The sequence below is a fragment of the Canis lupus genome, chromosome 28 (assembly GCF_011100685.1).
Source record: "Canis lupus familiaris isolate Mischka breed German Shepherd chromosome 28, alternate assembly UU_Cfam_GSD_1.0, whole genome shotgun sequence".
Classification (NCBI taxonomy): domain Eukaryota; kingdom Metazoa; phylum Chordata; class Mammalia; order Carnivora; family Canidae; genus Canis; species Canis lupus.
Genome location: NC_049249.1, coordinates 12,853,343 through 12,873,585, shown reverse-complemented (window position 1 = coordinate 12,873,585; position 20,243 = coordinate 12,853,343). Strand labels below are relative to the sequence as shown.

General features: G+C 39.5%; 1 protein-coding gene across 1 annotated transcript in view; it reads right to left on the bottom strand.

Annotated features, from left to right (window-relative positions):
- ABCC2 (ATP binding cassette subfamily C member 2) overlaps positions 1–15,602 on the bottom strand; it is a gene marked incomplete at its 3' end in the record, with an annotated part of 69,317 nt that extends 53,715 nt beyond the window's left edge. The window contains 2 exon segments of the mRNA NM_001003081.1: positions 13,702–13,875; positions 15,568–15,602. Of these exon segments, the coding sequence (NP_001003081.1) occupies positions 13,702–13,875; positions 15,568–15,600 (207 nt within the window). The 5' untranslated portion in view covers positions 15,601–15,602.
- Between the last annotated feature and the right edge of the window lie 4,641 nt (positions 15,603–20,243).

Here is a 20,243-nt window from a genome sequence, read left to right as displayed (position 1 = left end):
GCCAGCCTTATTAAAAAGAAAAGAGAGAAGACTCAAATTAATAAAATCATGAATGAGAAAGGAGAGATCACTACCAACACCAAGGAAATACAAACGATTTTAAAAACATATTATGAACAGCTATACGGCAATAAATTAGGCAATCTAGAAGAAATGGACGCATTCCTGGAAAGCCACAAACTACCAAAACTGGAACAGGAAGAAACAGAAAACCTGAACAGGCCAATAACCAGGGAGGAAATTGAAGCAGTCATCAAAAACCTCCCAGGACACAAAAGTCCAGGGCCAGATGGCTTCCCAGGGGAATTCTATCAAACGTTTAAAGAAGAAACCATACCTATTCTACTAAAGCTGTTTGGAAAGATAGAAAGAGATGGAGTACTTCCAAATTTGTTCTATGAGGCCAGCATCACCTTAATTCCAAAACCAGACAAAGACCCCACCAAAAAGGAGAATTACAGACCAATATCCCTGATGAACATGGATGCAAAAATTCTCAACAAGATACTAGCCAATAGGATCCAACAGTACATTAAGAAAATTATTCACCATGACCAAGTGGGATTTATCCCCAGTACACAAGGCTGGTTCAACACTCGTAAAACAATGAATGTGATTCATCATATCAGCAAGAGAAAAACCAAGAACCATATGATCCTCTCATTAGATGCAGAGAAAGCATTTGACAAAATACAGCATCCATTTCTGATCAAAACTCTTCAGAGTGAAAAAAAAAAAACTCTTCAGAGTGTAGGGATAGAGGGAACATTCCTCAACATCTTAAAAGCCATCTACGAAAAGCCCACAGCAAATATCATTCTCAATGGGGAAGCACTGGGAGCCTTTCCCCTAAGATCAGGAACAAGACAGGGATGTCCACTCTCACCACTGCTATTCAACATAGTACTGGAAGTCCTAGCCTCAGCAATCAGACAACAAAAAGACATTAAAGGCATTCAAATTGGCAAAGAAGAAGTCAAACTCTCCCTCTTCGCCGATGACATGATACTCTACATAGAAAACCCAAAAGCCAAAAAAAAAAAAAAAAAAGAAAACCCAAAAGCCTCCACCCCAAGATTGCTAGAAGTCATACAGCAATTTAGTAGCGTGGCAGGATACAAAATCAATGGCATTTCTATACACTAACAATGAGACTGAAATGAAGAAAGAGAAATTAAGGAGTCAATCCCATTTACAATTGCACCCAAAAGCATAAGATACCTAGAATAAACCTAACCAAAGATGTAAAGGATCTATACCCTCAAAACTATAGAATACTTCTGAAAGAAATTGAGGAAGACACAAAGAGATGGAAAAATATTCCATGCTCATGGATTGGCAGAATTAATATTGTGAAAATGTCAATGTTACCCAGGGCAATATACACGTTTAATGCAATCCCTATCAAAATACCATGGACTTTCTTCAGAGAGTTAGAACAAATTATTTTAAGATTTGTGTGGAATCAGAAAAGACCCCGAATAGCCAGGGGAATTTTAAAAAAGAAAACCATATCTGGGGGCATCACAATGCCAGATTTCAGGTTGTACTACAAAGCTGTGGTCATCAAGACAGTGTGGTACTGGCACAAAAACAGACACATAGATCAATGGAACAGAATAGAGAACCCAGAAGTGGACCCTGAACTTTATGGTCAACTAATATTCGATAAAGGAGGAAAGACTATCCACTGGAAGAAAGACAGTCTCTTCAATAAATGGTGCTGGGAAAATTGGACATCCACATGCACAAGAATGAAACTAGACCACTCTCTTTCACCAGACACAAAGATAAACTCAAAATGGATGAAAGATCTAAATGTGAGACAAGAGTCCATCAAAATCCTAGAGGAGAACACAGGCAACACCCTTTATGAACTCAGCCACAGTAACTTCTTGCAAGATACATCCACGAAGGCAAAAGAAACAAAAGCAAAAATGAACTATTGGGACTTCATCAAGATAAGAAGCTTTTGCACAGCAAAGGATACAATCAACAAAACTAAAAGACAACCTACAGAATGGGAGAAGATATTTGCAAATGACGTATCAGATAAAGGGCTCGTTTCCAAGATCTATAAAGAACTTATTAAACTCAACACCAAAGAAACAAACAATCCAATCATGAAATGGGCAAAAGACATGAACAGAAATCTCACAGAGGAAGACATAGACACGGCGAACACGCACATGAGAAAATGCTCTGCATCACTTGCCATCAGGGAAATACAAATCAAAACCACAATGAGATACCACCTCACACCGGTGAGAATGGGGCAAATTAACAAGGCAGGAAACAACAAATGCTGGAGAGGATGCGGAGAAAGGGGAACCCTCTTACACTGTTGGTGGGAATGTGAACTGGTGCAGCCACTCTGGAAAACGGTGTGGAGGTTCCTCAAAGAGTTAAAAATAGACCTGCCCTACGACCCAGCAATTGCACTGTTGGGGATTTACCCCAAAGATACAGATGCAATGAAACGCCGGGACACCTGCACCCCGATGTTTATAGCAGCAATGGCCACAATAGCCAAACTGTGGAAGGAGCCTCGGTGTCCATCGAAAGATGAATGGATAAAGAAGATGTGGTTTATGTATACAATGGGATATTACTCAGCCATTAGAAACGACAAATACGGGATCTCTGGGTGGCGCAGCGGTTTAGCGCCTGTCTTTGGCCCAGGGCGTGATCCTGGAGACCCAGGATCGAATCCCACATCCGGCTCCCGGTGCATGGAGCCTGCTTCTCCCTCTGCCTGTGTCTTTGCCTCTCTCTCTCTCTCTCTCTGTGACTATCATAAATAAATGAAAATTAAAAAAAAAAAAAAAAGAAACGACAAATACCCACCATTTGCTTCAACGTGGATGGAACTGGAAGGTATTATGCTGAGTGAAGTAAGTAAATTGGAGAAGGACAAACATTGTATGTTCTCATTCATTTGGGGAATATAAATAATAGTGAAAGGGAATATAAGGGAAGGGAGAAGAAATGTATGGGAAATATCAGAAAGGGAGACAGAACATGGAAGACTCCTAACTCTGGGAAACGAACTAGGGGTGATGGAAGGGGAGGAGGGCAGGGGGTGGGGGTGAATGGGTGATGGGCACTGAGGGGGGCACTTGACAGGATGAGCACTGGGTGTTACTCTGTATGTTGGTAAATTGAACACCAATAAAAAATAAATTTATTATTAAAAAAAAAGCTTATAGAAAACTTAGGGTGCCTGGGTGGCTCAGTCGGTTAAGCGTTGACTCCTGATTTTGGCTTAGCTCATGATCTCGGGGTCCTGAGATCATGCCACATATCATCTCTGTGCTGGGTGTGGAGTCTGCTTAAGAGTCTCTCTCCCTCTTTTTTTGCCTCTGCCCTTCCCTCTCCTCAAAAAAAAAGTTTATGGTAAAAACTTACCCCAGAGATCCCAAGTTTTAGGGGTCCAATTTTCTTTCTTTTTTGGGGGGGGGGTCCAATTTTCTTAAGATAGGATAGTTCTTACTTTAGTGCATGCTTCTCTCTGCCCATGCACCTTTGCCATCTTAATTTCTAACCGTTCCTTCTGACTCTGAATTCTTCCAGACATAATGTCTGTATTTGAGGCACATGAGGCTCATTCACCCTTTTCCAAAGCCAGTGCTTCTCTGGTTTGTTCCAATTCTCTCATTTGGAATTCCCATTCTACGGCCTATTGTAAGGCATAGATCAATGGCCAAGCTACCATCGGGATAGCTCATTCACTTTCTCCACTTCCTTGTCCCCACCTTTGCAAATAGGATAGCTGGCACTCCCTGGGGCATTTTCCTCACCACTGAGGATAGGATAGTTAACACTCCCTAGGTTGCTTGGGCAACCCTGTACTTACACACTGGTCCAAGTTGCTCAAAAGACCTGGCCAAAGCTCCCCATGAGGAGATAGCTGGCCAACCTGGGCTTTCCCCCACCAACAACGGGCTCTCCCCTGGCACCGCCCCTTTACCCACGCTTGCTTTTGTTTTTTGTATCCTCCAAGCTATGCCTGAGAAGGCACTTTAATATGGAAAAAATGAAGGAAGCCTCTCTGTACCATTTGCACAGAATTTTATTCAGGGTAATTTACTAACAGGGGCCAGAGGGCAGACAATTCAGAGCAGAACACAGCTATCCTCCACTACCTTCCTCCCCATTCTCTGAGACTATCTGGACCTTAATCCCTGGCTCTTATGAAGCAAGGGGCATGGTGGTGAGGTCACAGGGTAATTATCTAAAGTGGCACCATCTGTGCACCAGAGGCGAGAACAAGATGAAGGGCCAAAGATGGAGTCAGTGTTGTCAGCATGCCTAAAGTAGTCATCAAAATTATTTTAAAGAATAGTGTTAATAACAATGGGAAATGTTTTTTATATCATCTTTTTAAAAAGGATTTTATTTATTTATTCATGAGAGACACACAGAGAGAGAGAGGCAGAGACATAGGCAGAAGGAGAAGCAGTCTCCCTACAGGGAGTCCAATGTGGGACTCTATCCTGGGACTCCAGGATCACACTCTGAGCCAAAGGCAAATGCTCAACCACTGAGCCACCCAGGCGTCCTTTTTTATATCATCTTAAGTGAAAAGCATAGGCTGCAAAATCGTATATGCAAAGAGTTTAATTATGTTTTTAAAATATGCATAGAAGGGGACCCCTGGGTGGCTCAGCGGTTTAGCGCCTGCCTTTGGCCCAGGGCGTGATCCTGGAGTCCTGGGATCGAGTCCTGTGTCAGGCTCCTGGCATGGAGCCTGCTTCTCCCTCTGCCTGTGTCTCTGCCTCTCTCTCTTTCTATGTCTATCATGAATAAATAAATAAAATCTTAAAAAAAATAAAATATGCATAGAAAAAGGCAGCAGTTTCCAGTTCAAGATACCAGATTTAGTATGCTTGTTTATCTCCCATCCCTCTCCGCCTCATTGAACTGCTGGTAAAGAGGTACCCAAGTAATAAATCCATAATACCACTGGGAATATGAATGGAGAAGGGCAAGCTCAGTAGACTGGGAAAATTTTAGAAGACAAAGAGTAAGCATGTCAATAGTGACAGGGAAAAAGAGCAGAGAAAACCATGGCCCAAAACCCAGAAGGAAAGGCAGCAGGGAAAGGGGTACCTGAAATAGACATTACTGGTTGCTGTGTTTGTATCACCCGTCTGTCCCAGATTCACCTTCCAACCTCGTCCCTTCAAGACTAGAGTGGTAACAGTTGGCTGCTAAGCCAGATCCCCTTGTAAATACAACCTTCTCACATTATCCTATTTGGCCTCAGCTATTTCCTGTTGTGATCCTGATAGGTAGAGCTGCCTACTCAAAGCCAGTCTCTTCTTGCTAACAGAACCCCTCTCCTCTTTTGTAAATTATCTACCCTACTCAGCTCAGCCATATGCTCAGGTGGGAGCTGGACCCATCTCCAACCCTGTGAGGTGGATTAAAACCAATCATGATGGTCCCATTCTCCTGGCCTGTAACTGCTTTGGCCATGGGCATGCAACACAATTCTGGCCAAAGAAAACTGGGGGACAGCTTATGGGGACTGGTTTTTGGGGACTCTGGAAAAGGCTTTCCTCACTGATCAAAGTGATACATAGATCCAGAGTATATAAAGAATTCTTTACAAGTCAACAATAAAACAATAAAAACAATAAAAAGTAACAAGTAACCCAATTAAAAAATAGGCAAAGAGTTTACTTATAGTGTTTTTCCTAAGAAGGTACACGAATGGTGAAAATGCATATGAGAAGATGCTCAATGTCATTAATCAAAACCATAGTAAGAGACCACTTCACACCTCCTAGGATAGCTATAACTGAAAAGATGAACAATAACAAGTATTGGTGAGGATGAGTATTAGAGCCCTCAGACACTGCTGGTGGGAATGTTAAAGGGGATAGCCACTTTGGAAAACAGTTTGTGAGTCCCTCAAAATAGCAAACATAGAGCTACCATGTGACTTAACAATTCTACCCATTGATATATAAGAAAAATGAAAATCTACACTCAGCCCAAATAAACACAATATACTGTGTTAAATATACAATGATGTGTTATTTAGCAATAAAAAAGAATGAAATATTGATATATATTATCACATTGGATGAACCTTGAATACATAATGCTAATGAAAGAAGCCAGACAGAAAAGGCTTCCTATTGTATGACTGCATTTATATATAAAATATCCAGACTTAGCATAAGTAGAGACAGAAAGCAGATTCGGAGTTTCCAGGGGACATGGGGAAGAAGATATGGGGAGTGACTGTTTAATGGATACGAAGTGGGATGATGGGAAGTCCTAGAACTAGATGGTGGTGACAGTTGCACAACATTGTGAATGTATTTAATGCTACTGCATCCTATACTTTAAATTGGTTAAAATGGTAAATTTCATGTTTTGTGTATTTTACAATAATGATAATAAAAAAGAAGTGAAGTACTGATTCATGCTATAACATGTATAGAACTTGAAGACAGGGTACCCAGGGGGCTAGTTGATTAAGTGTCTGCCTTTGGCTCAGGTCATGATCTCAAAGTCTTGAGATCGAGGCCAGCATCAGACTCCTTGCTCAGCAGGGAGTCTCTTTCTCCCTCTCCCTCTGCCCTGCCTCTGCTTGTTCCCTCATCCAAATAAATAAAAATCTTTTTTTTAATGAGGAAAACTTGAAAACATTTTGCTACGTTAAATAAGTCAGGTGCTGAAGTGTACATAGTGTATAATCACATTATATGAAATGTTCTGAATAGGCAAACCCATTGACAGAAAGTAGATTAGTAGTTGCTAGGGGTTGGGGGAGAAGGTTGAAAGAGGAAGGGAATGGGTTGTTACTGCTTAATAGGTACTCGGTTTCTTTTTGGAGTAAGGAAGCTATTCCAGAATAAGAGGTGATGGTCACACATTTTTATGAGTCTACTAAAGACCACTGAAATGTACACTTTAAACAGGTGTGTTTTATGGTATGCAGACTATGTATCAATAGAGCTATTTTTTTTAGGTAATACCTTGGAGCATCTGATCTCTTTATCTGCCTGTCACTGACTTGAGAGTGTGATAACTGGAGCTGCTGCAGCCAACCTGCAATCATGTGCTAACTTGATAACTGGCTTGACAGGCTGAGCTGATCAGAAGGAAGATAAAAATAATCAGCTATCTGCTGAGGTTGTTGAGCTTCTAAAATTATAAGTCCTGGAGCTGCACCACCTCTGGTCTTCTTGTTATGTAAGATAATAAATTCCTTATTGTTTAGGTTAACAGGTGGGACTTGCAGGTAAGATCTTTAATATAAATCTTTTTTTTTTTTTTTTTTTTTTTTTTTTTTTTTGTAGTCAGCCCCAACTGAGAGTAAGACTGGGAAAAAGGACAGAAATCAAGAGTCTTAACTGAAGTTCTGTGTACAGAACTGGTACAGTTATGGCGGTCACTTCTTTGTTTCCCCCACTTCCAACCCATCAACACAAACCCACTGACAACTCTATTTGCCACCACCACCCCCAATCAGGCTAAAACAGAAGTAGTCTCTAAAGAAACTGAATGTCTTTCCTGAGGAAGAATAAGAAGATAGTGTGTGTCTTGGTGCCCCAGAATAAACTAGTCTTCATTTGGTATGAAGTATAGCATGGGCTACTGCTCTTGGGAGAAGGCAGTAGGCCCACACAGTTGTCCACGACTCGGAGTTCAAAGAGGCCAGCTGGAGGAGTTGACTTACATAAGGACAAAGGTGTCTACTCCAGCCACATATATTCATTAACTTAGTCCTTTGCTCAGAAATGCAAAAAGAACACAAGTAACAAGAAAATTGAGAAAAACCAACACTAGTGAAGATAGCCAAGATAATTAAAGAGAACAACTGATTCTGTGATAAAACAAACAAGTTATTAAATGAAGAGAAGATACTTTTAAATTATTTTATTTTATTTAAATTTTTTAAAAAATTTATTTATGATAGTCATACAGAGAGAGAGAGAGAGGCAGAGACACAGGCAGAGGGAGAAGCAGGCTCCATGAACCGGGAGCCTGACGTGGGATTCGATCCCGGGTCTCCAGGATCGCGCCCTGGGCCAAAGGCAGGCACTAAACCGCTGCGCCACCCAGGGATCCCCACTTTTAAATTATTTTAAAATTAAAGTCCTAAGAGAGATTTGAGAAGACATTGCAACCATTAGTAGGTTGATATTAATTTTAAAAATGTATATTCAGAAATTAAGAATAATTCTTAGAAATCAAACCCATGATTGTCAAAGTAAAGGCCCTCAAAAAAATTGGGGATTATCTCAGACATAGGCAAAAAGAAATTTAAAAGAAAGAGAGAAGTTGAGAATGAAAATAAATTCAGTGTCCAAAATCCACCTAAAAGAAGTTCTGAAGAGATGGAATTTCAAAATTGGAGGAAAGGAAGTAAAAGGAGTAAATATGAAAATTTCTCAGGGATAAGAAAGACATGAGTCTTTAGGTTGAAAGTGTCCAACGCATTGAATGAGAAAAGACCCATGTAAACAGACTCTCATGAAATTTCAGGACACCAGGAATAAAGAGGATAAAACCTTTACAGAAGATAACTCAGTAGCACAGGATGTTGGGGAGCACTATAGCAACATCCTCAGAATTAAAAAAGTTGTTTTTGAAGTTAGCATTCCATATCTAGATGAACATTTTCAGAAAGCAAGGACTTTGAGACTTTATTTACTGTTGCTCTCTCTAAAAAAGATCCAAGAAATGTGGGGGCCCTTAATCTCTCATTTTACACAAAGGGGCATCAAGATGTAGAGCCTAAAATCTATGGCAGATAATTTTTAGGAATAAGGGTAACCAACAGAAGAACTGAAAACAACCATATAAAATTAAAAGACTGAGAGAAAGAGGAGAAGAAAAGGAAGCTTAAGGTTGGGCCAATTAACTGAATTTCTTGTTTTTCACAGAGGACAGAAAAACATCTTTTTGAAGGTGATAGATTGAGAAATATAGGTATGAATATATTATTTGCAGAAATGAGATAACCATCAAAATAATTTTAAATGAAGGTGTCTGGAGAATGGTACTGGGAAGTAGAAGGGTTAGAAAGAGACTTTTACTTTTCATTTTGTGTTTCTTTGTTCAGTTGTTGTTGTTTTTTTTTTTAAGAAAGTGACAGGAAACACACCAAAATGTTAATAGGAGTATATCAGAGTGATAACAATGATCAATGGATTTGTTTCCTATTTCCCTAGAGTTTCCAAACTTTCTACAATACCTGTGCATTATTTTCATAATCAGAATGTACACAGAATCAGAATGCATAATAAAAATGCACACACTTTTATTAAATAGGATCAGGGAAATATATGGTTGTTTAATGGTTACCAAGTCCTTAAATAATAGCCTTTGTCCTTGATTGCTGGTTTATTGGAGGAGCTTCAAGTGGACATGGAATTTACTAAACTTCCTAGAGAAACATAATCTCGTTGATATTAAAAAAGAAAGGAGAGTGGTTTGGCCATATTTAATACCTCTCCATCTCTGCAAGGTCTTCTTTTTCCCAGAGCTTTACAAATGATAGGCACTCAGTTGAATCTTCTATCCATTATGGAGTGTCTATTTCTATCACTTTCCTAAGAAATAACTGTCTAACTTCAGCATCAATATTTCCAGGGAATATGACCCCAGCAGTCTATTCTATTTTCAGAAAGTTAACATTATTAGAAATCCTTCAATATATTTAGCCAAAGTGGGTTTCCCTGGAATAACCTCCATCCATTTAATCTTGATCCTGCTTTCTGAAGCTTTTTAGCTTTTTGAAAGCTTTTAGAAGCTTTTTGGCAATTTTCTATATTATATTCGGCAATCACTTAAAGATGGTTTCCGTGTTTCACTGGCTCAACACCAAGTCTATTTTTGCTGCACATCTTGCTCTGACCTCAGCACTTCCACAGTCTCCAGAATCCAATTCCTCCTTCATTTCCCTGGGATTGAATATGAGCTCATTCATTCATTCATTCATTTTGTAATTCAATTTTTGAATTGAATTGTAATTCAATTGTAATTCAAATTGTAATTCAATTTTACTGTACATCAGCTCCTTTCAGTAAGGATACACCTTTAAACAAACAAACTTGTAGAATCTCTCACCTTGGTCACCTTAGTTCAGATCATTTTACTTCAGGAAAGTCAGAGAGAAACAGCCCAAAAGCAGGTAGGAGAGGAAGTAAAATCAAGTTGAGGAATGAGCCAAGAAGAAAGTTCTTGTAGAAGAAGTAAAGCTTTACTGTGTGAAGAGTTTTACTTCAGACTGTTTCAGAGACACCAATACTGTTTCAGAGAGACCAATACTGTTTCAGAGAGACCAATACTGTTTCAGAGAGACCAATTATTTTTAAATTTTTAACAGACAACTAATTTGTGCTTGTTACTCTCAGGTTAGTGAACAAAAAATAATGTACAAATTATTAATGGAGCTCCTGAGACTATGAGTGAGGATGAGTGGATTATTAGCTACAGAAAAAAAAAAACAATACATTGATTTTCTTTTTCTCTATAGAGATTTGCATTTATAAAAGACAAAATGTGTTATACAAAATGTTATAGAATAGAATAGAACATACAAAATGTTATACCCACATAATAGAATATAATTCAGCCATAAACAGGGAATGAAGTACTGATTCATGCTACAATATGGATGAACCTTGAAAATCTTATGTTAAGTGAAAGAAGCCAACCATAAAAGATCACATATTATTATATGATTTTATTTATATGAAATGTCTAAAATAGGGAAACAATAGAAAGATAGTAAGCAGGTTAGTGGTTGCTTACGGCTAAGGAGGGTGGGAAGATAGGAGGTTTCTTTTTGTTCTAAAATTGATTGTGGTAAGACACCTGGGTGGCTCAATGGTTGAACATCTGCCTTCAGCTCAGGTCGTGATCCCGGGTGCTGGGATGGAGCCACCCCCACCCCCCGCCTGCATCGGGTTTCCAGCAGGGAGCCTGCTTCTCTCTCTGCCTATGTTTCTGCCTCTGTCTCTGTGTCTCTCATTAATAAATAAATAAAATCTTAAAAAAAACTAATAAAATTGATTGTGGTGATGGTTGTACATATCAATATGCTAAAAAATAATTGCATTTAAATGGGTGGATTTTGTCTCCAAAGGCAAAGGAAACAAAGGAAAAATGAACTATTGGAACTTCATCAAGATAAAAAGCTTTTGCACAACTAAGGAAACTGTGACAAAACCAAAAGACAATATACAGAGTGGGAGAAGATACTTGCAAATGTCTTATTAGATAAATAGTTTGTATCCACAATCTATAAAGAACTTAACAAACTAATACCTCAAAAATAAATAATCCAGTTAAGAAATAGGCAGAAGACATGAACAGGCATTTCTCCAAAGACGACACACAAATGACCAATAAACACATGAAAAAAATGCTCATATCATTTGGCATCAGGGAAATACAAATCAAAATCACAATGAGATACCACCTCACACCAGTGAGAATGGCTAAAATGAACAGTTAGGAAACAACAAATGTTGAGGAGAATGAGGAGAAAGGGAAACCCTCTTACACTGGTGGTAGGAATGCAAGCTGGTATAGCTACTCTGGAAAACAGTATGTAGGTTCCTCAAAAAGTTAAAAATAGAGCTACCCTATGACCCAGCAATTGCACTACTAGGTATTTACCCAAAAGATACAAACATAATGATCCAAAGGGCACCTGCACCCCAATGTTTATAGCAGCAATATCCCCAATAGCCATACTATGGAAAGAGCCCAAATGTCCATTGACAGATGAATGGAAAAAGAAGATGTGGTGTATATATACAATGGAATATTACCCTGCTATCAAAAAGTGAAATCTTACCATTTGCAATGATGTGGATGGAACTAGAGGATATTATGTTAAACAAAATAAGTCAGTCAGAGAAAGGAAATTATCATGACTTCACTCATATGTGGAGTTTAAGAAACAAAACAGAGGATCATAGAGGAAGGGAGGGAAAAATAAAATAAGATGAAATCCAGAGAGGAGACAAACCGTAAGAGACTCTAAACTATAGGAAACAAACTGAGAGTTGCTGGAGGAGAGGGGGTTTGGGGGATGGGTAACTGGGTGATGGGCATTAAGGAGGGCACATGATGTAATGAGTAGTGGATAGTATATACAACTTATGAATCACTGAAATCTACCTCTGAAACTAATAATATACTAAAAATTAATTGGGTTTAAATAAAATAAAATTAAAAAATAAATGGGTGAATTGTATGGTATGTGAATTATGACTCAATAAAGCTGTTTTTAAAAGGTTAGAAGTTTTAATAGTTAATTAATAACTATAATTAGGATAGGATACTGATTTACTCATTACCCAACCTTCTCTTGGAAGTCCCCCCAAATGGAAGTTGACTGATTCTAACAAAATGCTCTGACTCATTCCCAAGGGTATTAAAGCATGTTGTTCAATGTTCAGAATCTAACACATTCTTGACCCAACCCCTACTTTGAGTGCATTTAATATTAACATTCAGCAAATTCGTACTGAGTTTTAAGCCTGTGCTTGGCACTTGGATCAGCAAAAAAGACAATGACCCTGTCCCTACTCTTAGGGATTGTTCTTTCCTTTCCAGAGTCCAACAAAACTTACTACCAGTCCCTGTCTTGGAGCAGCAGTGAAAATCTCATTTCATTTGGCCAAGTTCCTTCCTTCCTTTTAGATTCTAGGTCACCTGAGGTTGTTGGTATGCGTGCTCATAGAACACCAAATCTAATTGGTCTTTTAAAAACCCTGTTTAAAGACCAGGACAGACAGGGAAAAACAACCAATCAACCACCACCAACAACAACAACCAAAACTCGTGAAAAAGGAGAAGGTGGAGGTGGCTTTTCAAACTTAGTTGAATGTCTCCGTTCTCACAAGATGCTTTCTGCATTAATCAGTGCAACTGGCTGACAGGCTCCTCCCCTAGTTCCTTCTGGGTTCTCTCCTGCAGCTCATGTCCTTTCCACATTTCCCTACTCAGACATGTCCCCCGACTTTACTGTGAGTGACTGTTCAGACTCATGGAAGACTTTGGGAAAATGGAAGCCTTATTTCAGACCCAAGTTATGAGATATGAACGATGGCTGGAATGCCTGAATGGAACAGAGAAAATGGTGCATTTTATTTTTACCTCATTGTATGAATTATAGTCTCCATATGAAATATAGTCTCCTAGAATGGTTTCAAGACAGGTCATCCAGGATTTGCTTCTTAAATATTAAAAAGACAATAACTATTTGACTGGCTACTCATCATCAGTGTCTAAAGAGTCTGATATCAATAATTTAAGAATCACTATCCTTATGCAAAAATTAAAGTCACCTCAACTCAGAAATATGGCAAGGGGCCAGTGAGCACCTGTCTCAGGAAAGCTGGTTAAAGGTAGGGAAGAAGAGGGTGCCTGGGTGGCTTCAATCAGTTAAGCATCTGCCTTCGGCCTAGGTCGTGATCCCAGAGTCCCAGGATAGAGCCCATGTTGGGCTCCCTCCTCAGTGGGGAGTCTGCTTATCCCTCTCCCTTTGCTCCTCCCCTCTGCTTGTGCTCTCTCTCACTCAGTCTCTCAAACAAATAAATAAATCTTAAAAAAAAATAAAGATAGGGATGAAGACACTTTAATCACCAAAAAATGTCTGTATTATGTATCTCTATTGTGTACCAAGTAATTAGTTAGAAAGTAGTGGAGTTCCTGTACCTGCTTAGCAAGGTAGAGTTTGGTTATAGAAGATCTCTTGATCTTGGTCCTATACACATGAAGAAGCTGCCAAGGGGCCAGGAGCCAAAGGAAACCCAAGGGAATCCACACCAGAACAGTTTGCTCAAAACAAAGTGGCAGGTCCGCTTCTGAGCTATCCAAGAATGAAGAGTTCTGGGGGAATCAAAACAAAATATATTTATTTTTTGAAGACACAAAACCAGCACAAGCACTCTTGCTTCCTGTTACCTCTATTTCCACCCCTGTTCCCCAAACAACTTTAACTCTATTCTCTGTCCATATCTGGCCTGCCCCTTCCCTAGCCGCATTTTCCCACTTATCTCCATTGATATAAATTCAACATTTAATGACAGTGACTTTTCTGGCTGATCTAACCTTTAGAAACTTTTCTTTCTGTAATTCTAAGGAAATTTCTCCACCAGCTATTCTAGGTAAACTTCACCACTGCATTTGCCAAGTTGTGGGAAGAAGAGGAATGGACTGTTCTTCAATTCAAATAGTTCCCTTGGATATAGAAACTTGTTCTCATTTTTGCTTTTAGCACTAACTCAACTCCCTGACAGATGTTCAAACAGGCAGGCAACACAGGCATTAGTCACACTATGGCATTTCACCTCCTTCTGGCTAGGGGGCTTACAGAGATTGGAGCCTGAGGGGATCTTGGGTGCAGGCGCTGTTCTGGCGCTAGTGGATGACCTATTCCCGGCATATTGGGACTTGTCCTTACATTCTGCAATAGATAGGATGTCTTATGAAGTGAAGGTGGGAGCACTAGTTCTTATTTCTGAGTCGTGTGAAGGTAGATTTTTCTCTCCTTGTAAATACTTTTTAGTTGTCTTTGCATAGTTGTTCACACAAACTCTTGAAAGGATACATTGTGGTGCCCTGACCAAGATGATCTGTCAGATACTCAGATTCTCTCAGAGAGAATTCTCAAAAGATGGTCTGGTAAGATCCTGGGGCCATTAAGTCCCACCCTCCTGTGTTGTAGGCATCTTAGCCTTGAGGTCTTGGGGATCCAGGTTCTTTCTAAGATGTGAATGCTAACCACCTGCTCTGCTATCTCATCCCTACTCTTCTTATCTCTCCATAAAGTTATCTAACTTTAGAATTCAGAAGAATCACCTAAGGTATTTAAACTATTTTAACACGCCCTCCACATGATTCTGATGCTGTGCTAGGCATGTACAGACCACACTTTCACAGCATCACTAAATCCTAGGTTCCTTCTTATTTTCTATTCCACTAAGCCATTTGGTACTGTTGCTCACCCTGTCTGACTTGAACTTCTCTGCTCAACTGATTCAAAAATGGTCTCAGTGCTCATGATGCCCAAATCTGCATCCTGACCTCAACTTCCACTCCATACCACTAATTGCCAGTTCCTCTAGAACATATCACTATCATTTCAATATCCCAGCATTTACCTCTACAAAACTCAACCTTGGGTCTTCTCTTCTTCCTCCCACTCCATGAACTCTGCAATAACTTTCCCTCCTAACATTGTTGAAATCGGAAGGCTTTTCCCTATTTCTCTTTAGAGAAGACAATTTTACAGCTAGCTAGTCTGAGAAAGAGTCTGGGACACAATAAATATATGTTAGAGAATACATATGTTACCTCCTCCACATAGAATATCCTCTGGAGACATTATAACGTATCTTTTCTTAACCGTCCCCCCAAACCTAAAAAAAAAAAAAAAAAAAAAAAAACAAAACAAAAAACTCTGAGCTTTACACCATCTGCACATCTAACATTTCTGGTTCTTATTGGTTGCCACCAAGGTTAATCTATTAGCTCTGAGTCTGTGAAGAGTCAACAGTGAATATAAGTATTATTTCTCACCCAAAACGTAGAGTTGCAGAATTCCTCCAGCATGATTCCTGGAGCACTTCTGGAATGAAGACTCTTCTGTGACTCTGCCGTGTTTTATTTACTCTTCCTCAGAGAAGGTAGACTGCAAGTAGCAGTGAGTTATCTCCCATTCTGATGTTCTGACGTTCCAAATGAGACCTTTCATCCTAACAGTTTACTCATTAACCTTCCTCAGATATTTATTTACCTTGTTCTAGTGGATAGACACGTGACTAGGACTGAGGAGCCCCAAGGGCAGGTAGACTCACCATTTCCCAAGGACCAGAAGCCTTTGTAGATATGATAGTGTCTAAAAGGAACCACTGAAAAATGTCAGCAGAGCTGGTGGACAACTCAGGAGCAGAGGAGCCTTTTCTTCTCCTGAAGACATATGACCTAAAAAGGGAAGCATCAATGGAGGGGCAAGTACCCTTAAACACGCAGTTTCACTTCTGTTTTAAGGCCTTAGAACTTATAGGAATGTGAAATATATCCTACTCCTCTGGATTTAAATTAAGACCATAGAACTGAAGGGCACCTAGGTGGTGCAGTCAGGCATCTGACTTCTAGTTTGGCTCAGGTCCTGATCTTAGGGTCGTGGGTTTCAGCCCCTCATCAGGTCCATGCTCAGCATGGAGTCTGCTTGAGAGTCACTCTTTCACCCTCTGCCCTTCCCACTCATGCTCTCTTGCTTTCTAAAATAAATAAATAAATCTTTTTTTAAAGACCATAGAACTTAAAATATAGTTAAAAGTAGTATAAACTTTATTTCAAAAAGTCAGGTTATAAAACAGCATATCTAGCATGAACCCATGTATATGTATAATTTATGTGACAAAACGTTAGCCTTAGCTGTTAGGATTGTGGGGGAATTTTCTTTTTGCTTTTCTGTATTTTTTTATTTTTCCATAATTATTAGGTATTATGTGATAATATTTTAAATTAATTTTTTGTATTGTGGTATAAAATGCATGACATAAATTTTACCATTTCTAAATGCATACAGTTTAGAAGTGTTAAGTATATTCACATTGTTGTGCAACCAATCTCCAGAACTTTTTCATCTTGCCCAACTGAAACTCTATGTCCATTTAGAACAACAACTCCCCATTACTCCCTCCTCTAGTAAAGCAAATGCTCTTTTAAAATCAGGTCACTCTAACAACAGCCACACATTTTTGCCAATGTATTAAAGTGCAAATGCCATCATTTGGGGGATCGGGTGAAACCATTTTGGTCACTAACACAAAAAAACACTTCTTTGTTCTATGGGTATATACAGACTGTACCTACAGAGAGTAATTAACACAACAGTAATGTACACTTCAATGTATACATACATACATACATACATATTTAATGTGTACTTTAATGCCCAGCCTAAAGTTAACTATACCTTCGGTTACCTTAAACTCAAAAATGATAATAACATTTACCACTAGTACTAGCAGATATGTTGTGGATTATTGACATCTGAAAGATGTATAACTTTTATTAGGATACTCATTCCCCACTGAGCAGGGATCCCAAAGAGGGACTCGATCCGAGGACCCTGAGATCATGACCTGAGTGAAGGCAGACTTAACCGACTGAGCCACCCAGGTACCCCTCTGAAATTGTATTCACTGATGATCCAGCTGGCCTACTCAACACCAGCTTCCCATACTGGCCTCTTTGATGCCCTCCAGCTAATTAGCTTAATCAAAAATAAACCCTCACACTATGTTTTCCTCCATTCCCGTCTCTTTTTTATAAGCCCTGGCTTTTCCCTTTGTTTGTTGACAATAGCGTAATGACGATCTTCCTCAAGTATGAAAAAGCTAGCATACAAACATCTAACTAAATGTCTGAATTATTCCTTGACAGTGATGTCAATCTTCTATCTTTCTAGCAGATGGAGGATCTATTGACTGCACTTGTCTAGCAAGTAGTTGTGAAAGCAAATTGGCTATGCTTGGAAATGTTCATTGAGACTGAAGAGAGGACCTAATGAGTGATATGGTGTGAGTGGAATTATTTTCTATAGATAAAATGTAACCCCCTCCCCTCCGCTGTGTTGTCTATTGCAAGTAAGAGGAATAAAAAATGACTGATAGAAATGATAATCATGTTTTTTTAAATTTTATTATTATTTTAATTTTTATTTATTTATGATAGTCACACACACACACACACACACAGAGAGAGAGAGAGAGGGGCAGAGACACAGGCAGAGGGAGAAGCAGGCTCCATGTACCGGGAGCCCGACGTGGGATTCGATTCCGGGTCTCCAGGATCGCGCCCTGGGCCAAAGGCAGGCGCCAAACCGCTGCGCCACCCAGGGATCTCGATAATCATGTTTTAAAATAAGCAGAATTTATATTCATTTGTGCTTAAAACGTTTTGAGTTGCTTATAAAAGGGATGGTAGAGGATTTAAATATTCATTAAAACAAATGCTGTAAGGGCACCTGGGTGGCTCAGTGGTTGAGTGTCTGCTTTTGGCTCACGTCATGCTCCCAGGGTCCCGGGATCGAGTTCCACATCAGGCTCCTTCAGGCAGTCTGCTTCTCCCTCTAGCCTATGTCTCTGCCTCTCTCTCTCTGTGTCTCTCATGAATAAATAAATAAAATATTTAAAAATAAATAAAACAAAAATAAATAAATAAATAAATAAAACAAACGCTGAGATTATAGGATATATACTAACATGGATGGAATAAATACATGGTGTATTATTAAATGAAAAAAGAAGTGGGTGGGTTGGGCATGTAAAGAACTTGGCAGTACTATTCCATCCTAACAAGTAAAATTCTGAGCAATCTGAAAAATCAACAATGCTTCTTAGCTCAATAAGAGAAGTGAGGTCACACAGTGAACTGCTGCCCCCCAAATTGAAAAGACAGACAAGCAAATGCAGAGAATCACAATTTACTAGAACAAAACTGCATAAACTAAAACCTCTACAGGATCCAGTGCTGGGATAGGGAATCCTGAACTGTAATTGACCTGATAGAGTCTCAGGTCTGAGAATCATGGAGTCACTGAGAGGTCTTTTTTTTTTTTTTTTTTTTTTAAACTATGTGAAATATTTATTAAGGGCTTTGCCTACAAAAGCACAACATAAATAGACAAAGTCCTCCTGAAATATAACTAGTGTACACATCATCCAGTTGATAATTTGTACTGGAGAATATAGGAATATGACCTATGACTGGCTTCTCGCATCTGAACTTGGGCAAGTGCATGGGAGAAGACTCTGCTCCAGGAGCCACAGTACGTAGCTGTTATTTTGCCATTGTCTCTGCCAAGTCTGTTAGGCAAGTGCAGAAGTGCAAACAGGACTTACTTTATAAACAAACACCCCGAGGCAAATCCTTGTGCATCTTCCACAACCATGAGAAGTTCTTCATAAATCTTCAAAGGTTTAGTGTGGAGGTAAGTCAAGGCAATTAAAGCATGTGTGAACTCTGGGCAGTTTTTCAGAACTCCACTATTGCTCTATTGTGAACCTGCTGAGAACCACTGGGACCAAAAGTTTAGGCAAATCCATAGACAGATACTTGGGATGTCTCTGTGACAATCTGTAGACACTTCTCAGCAACCATCACCAACACAGCCTTTCAGAACCACAGAATGACAGGATGGTTTGGACAGTAACCTTTCCTGTAAATAGAATGTTACCCCTAGTTTTTCACGTGCACACTGCCCAGGTGCACATCAGCAACTCCAGCTTGTTGTCATCAAATATTTTAATCAAGGGCACCTGGGTGGCTCAGTCAATTAAGCATCTGCCTTCCGCTCAGGTAATGATCCCAGGGTCCTGGGATCGAGTCCTGTGTTGGGCTTCCTGCTCAGTGGGGAATCTGCTTCTCTCTCTATCCCTCCCTTCTGCTTGTGATCTCTCTCTATCATGCTCTCTCTCAAATAAACAAATAAAATATTAAAAAATATTTTAAATCAACAGAAAGCAGTTCTGTGAATCCCTCCAAGAAGGTGTTCATTTGCTTCTGGACTTTGTTCACAAATCTGCACTGGATGACTCAGTCTCTGCCTAAGTCCAACTGAAATCTCAGTCAAGTCTGAAAGATGATAAAAAAAAAAATCCATGGGACTCAGTTATAGAGGAGCTCCTCCCTACAAACACGTTTGTGAGTTTTACCTTCAGGAGCTTTGGGAGGTTCTCACAGTGAATTTTGAAGAAAAATCTGCCTCTGGCAGGGGGAAAACAAATGCCATTTGAAATATACCAGAGAATTCTGTTCTTTTCAACAGGCCTGCTCTCAGAAGCTACTTAATCAGAACTTACTTAACCTGTTGTGGTTTCATCAGAGCCTAACCAACCTGGGGAGCAGGGAGAGAAATACCCAAATCTAGCCTATTCTAGCCTTCTTGTTCACCTAAGGGAGAGAGCTGAGAAGCACTTGTGAAGTTCACAGTCCAGAGGCATAGGCTCACTAAACGATGGAGACCTAATCATAGGACCATAGAACACTTCCTCTTCTCCAACACCTTACCACCACATCACTAAAGGCCTATTTTCAGCAGTTCCTTTTACCCAGTACATCAAGTCCATCTGTCAAGAAAAGATTACAAGACATACTAAAAGGCAAAAAAACAGTGTGGAGAGACAAAGCAAGCATCAGAACCAGATTCAGATATGACAGGGAGGCTGGAATGATCAGAGTAG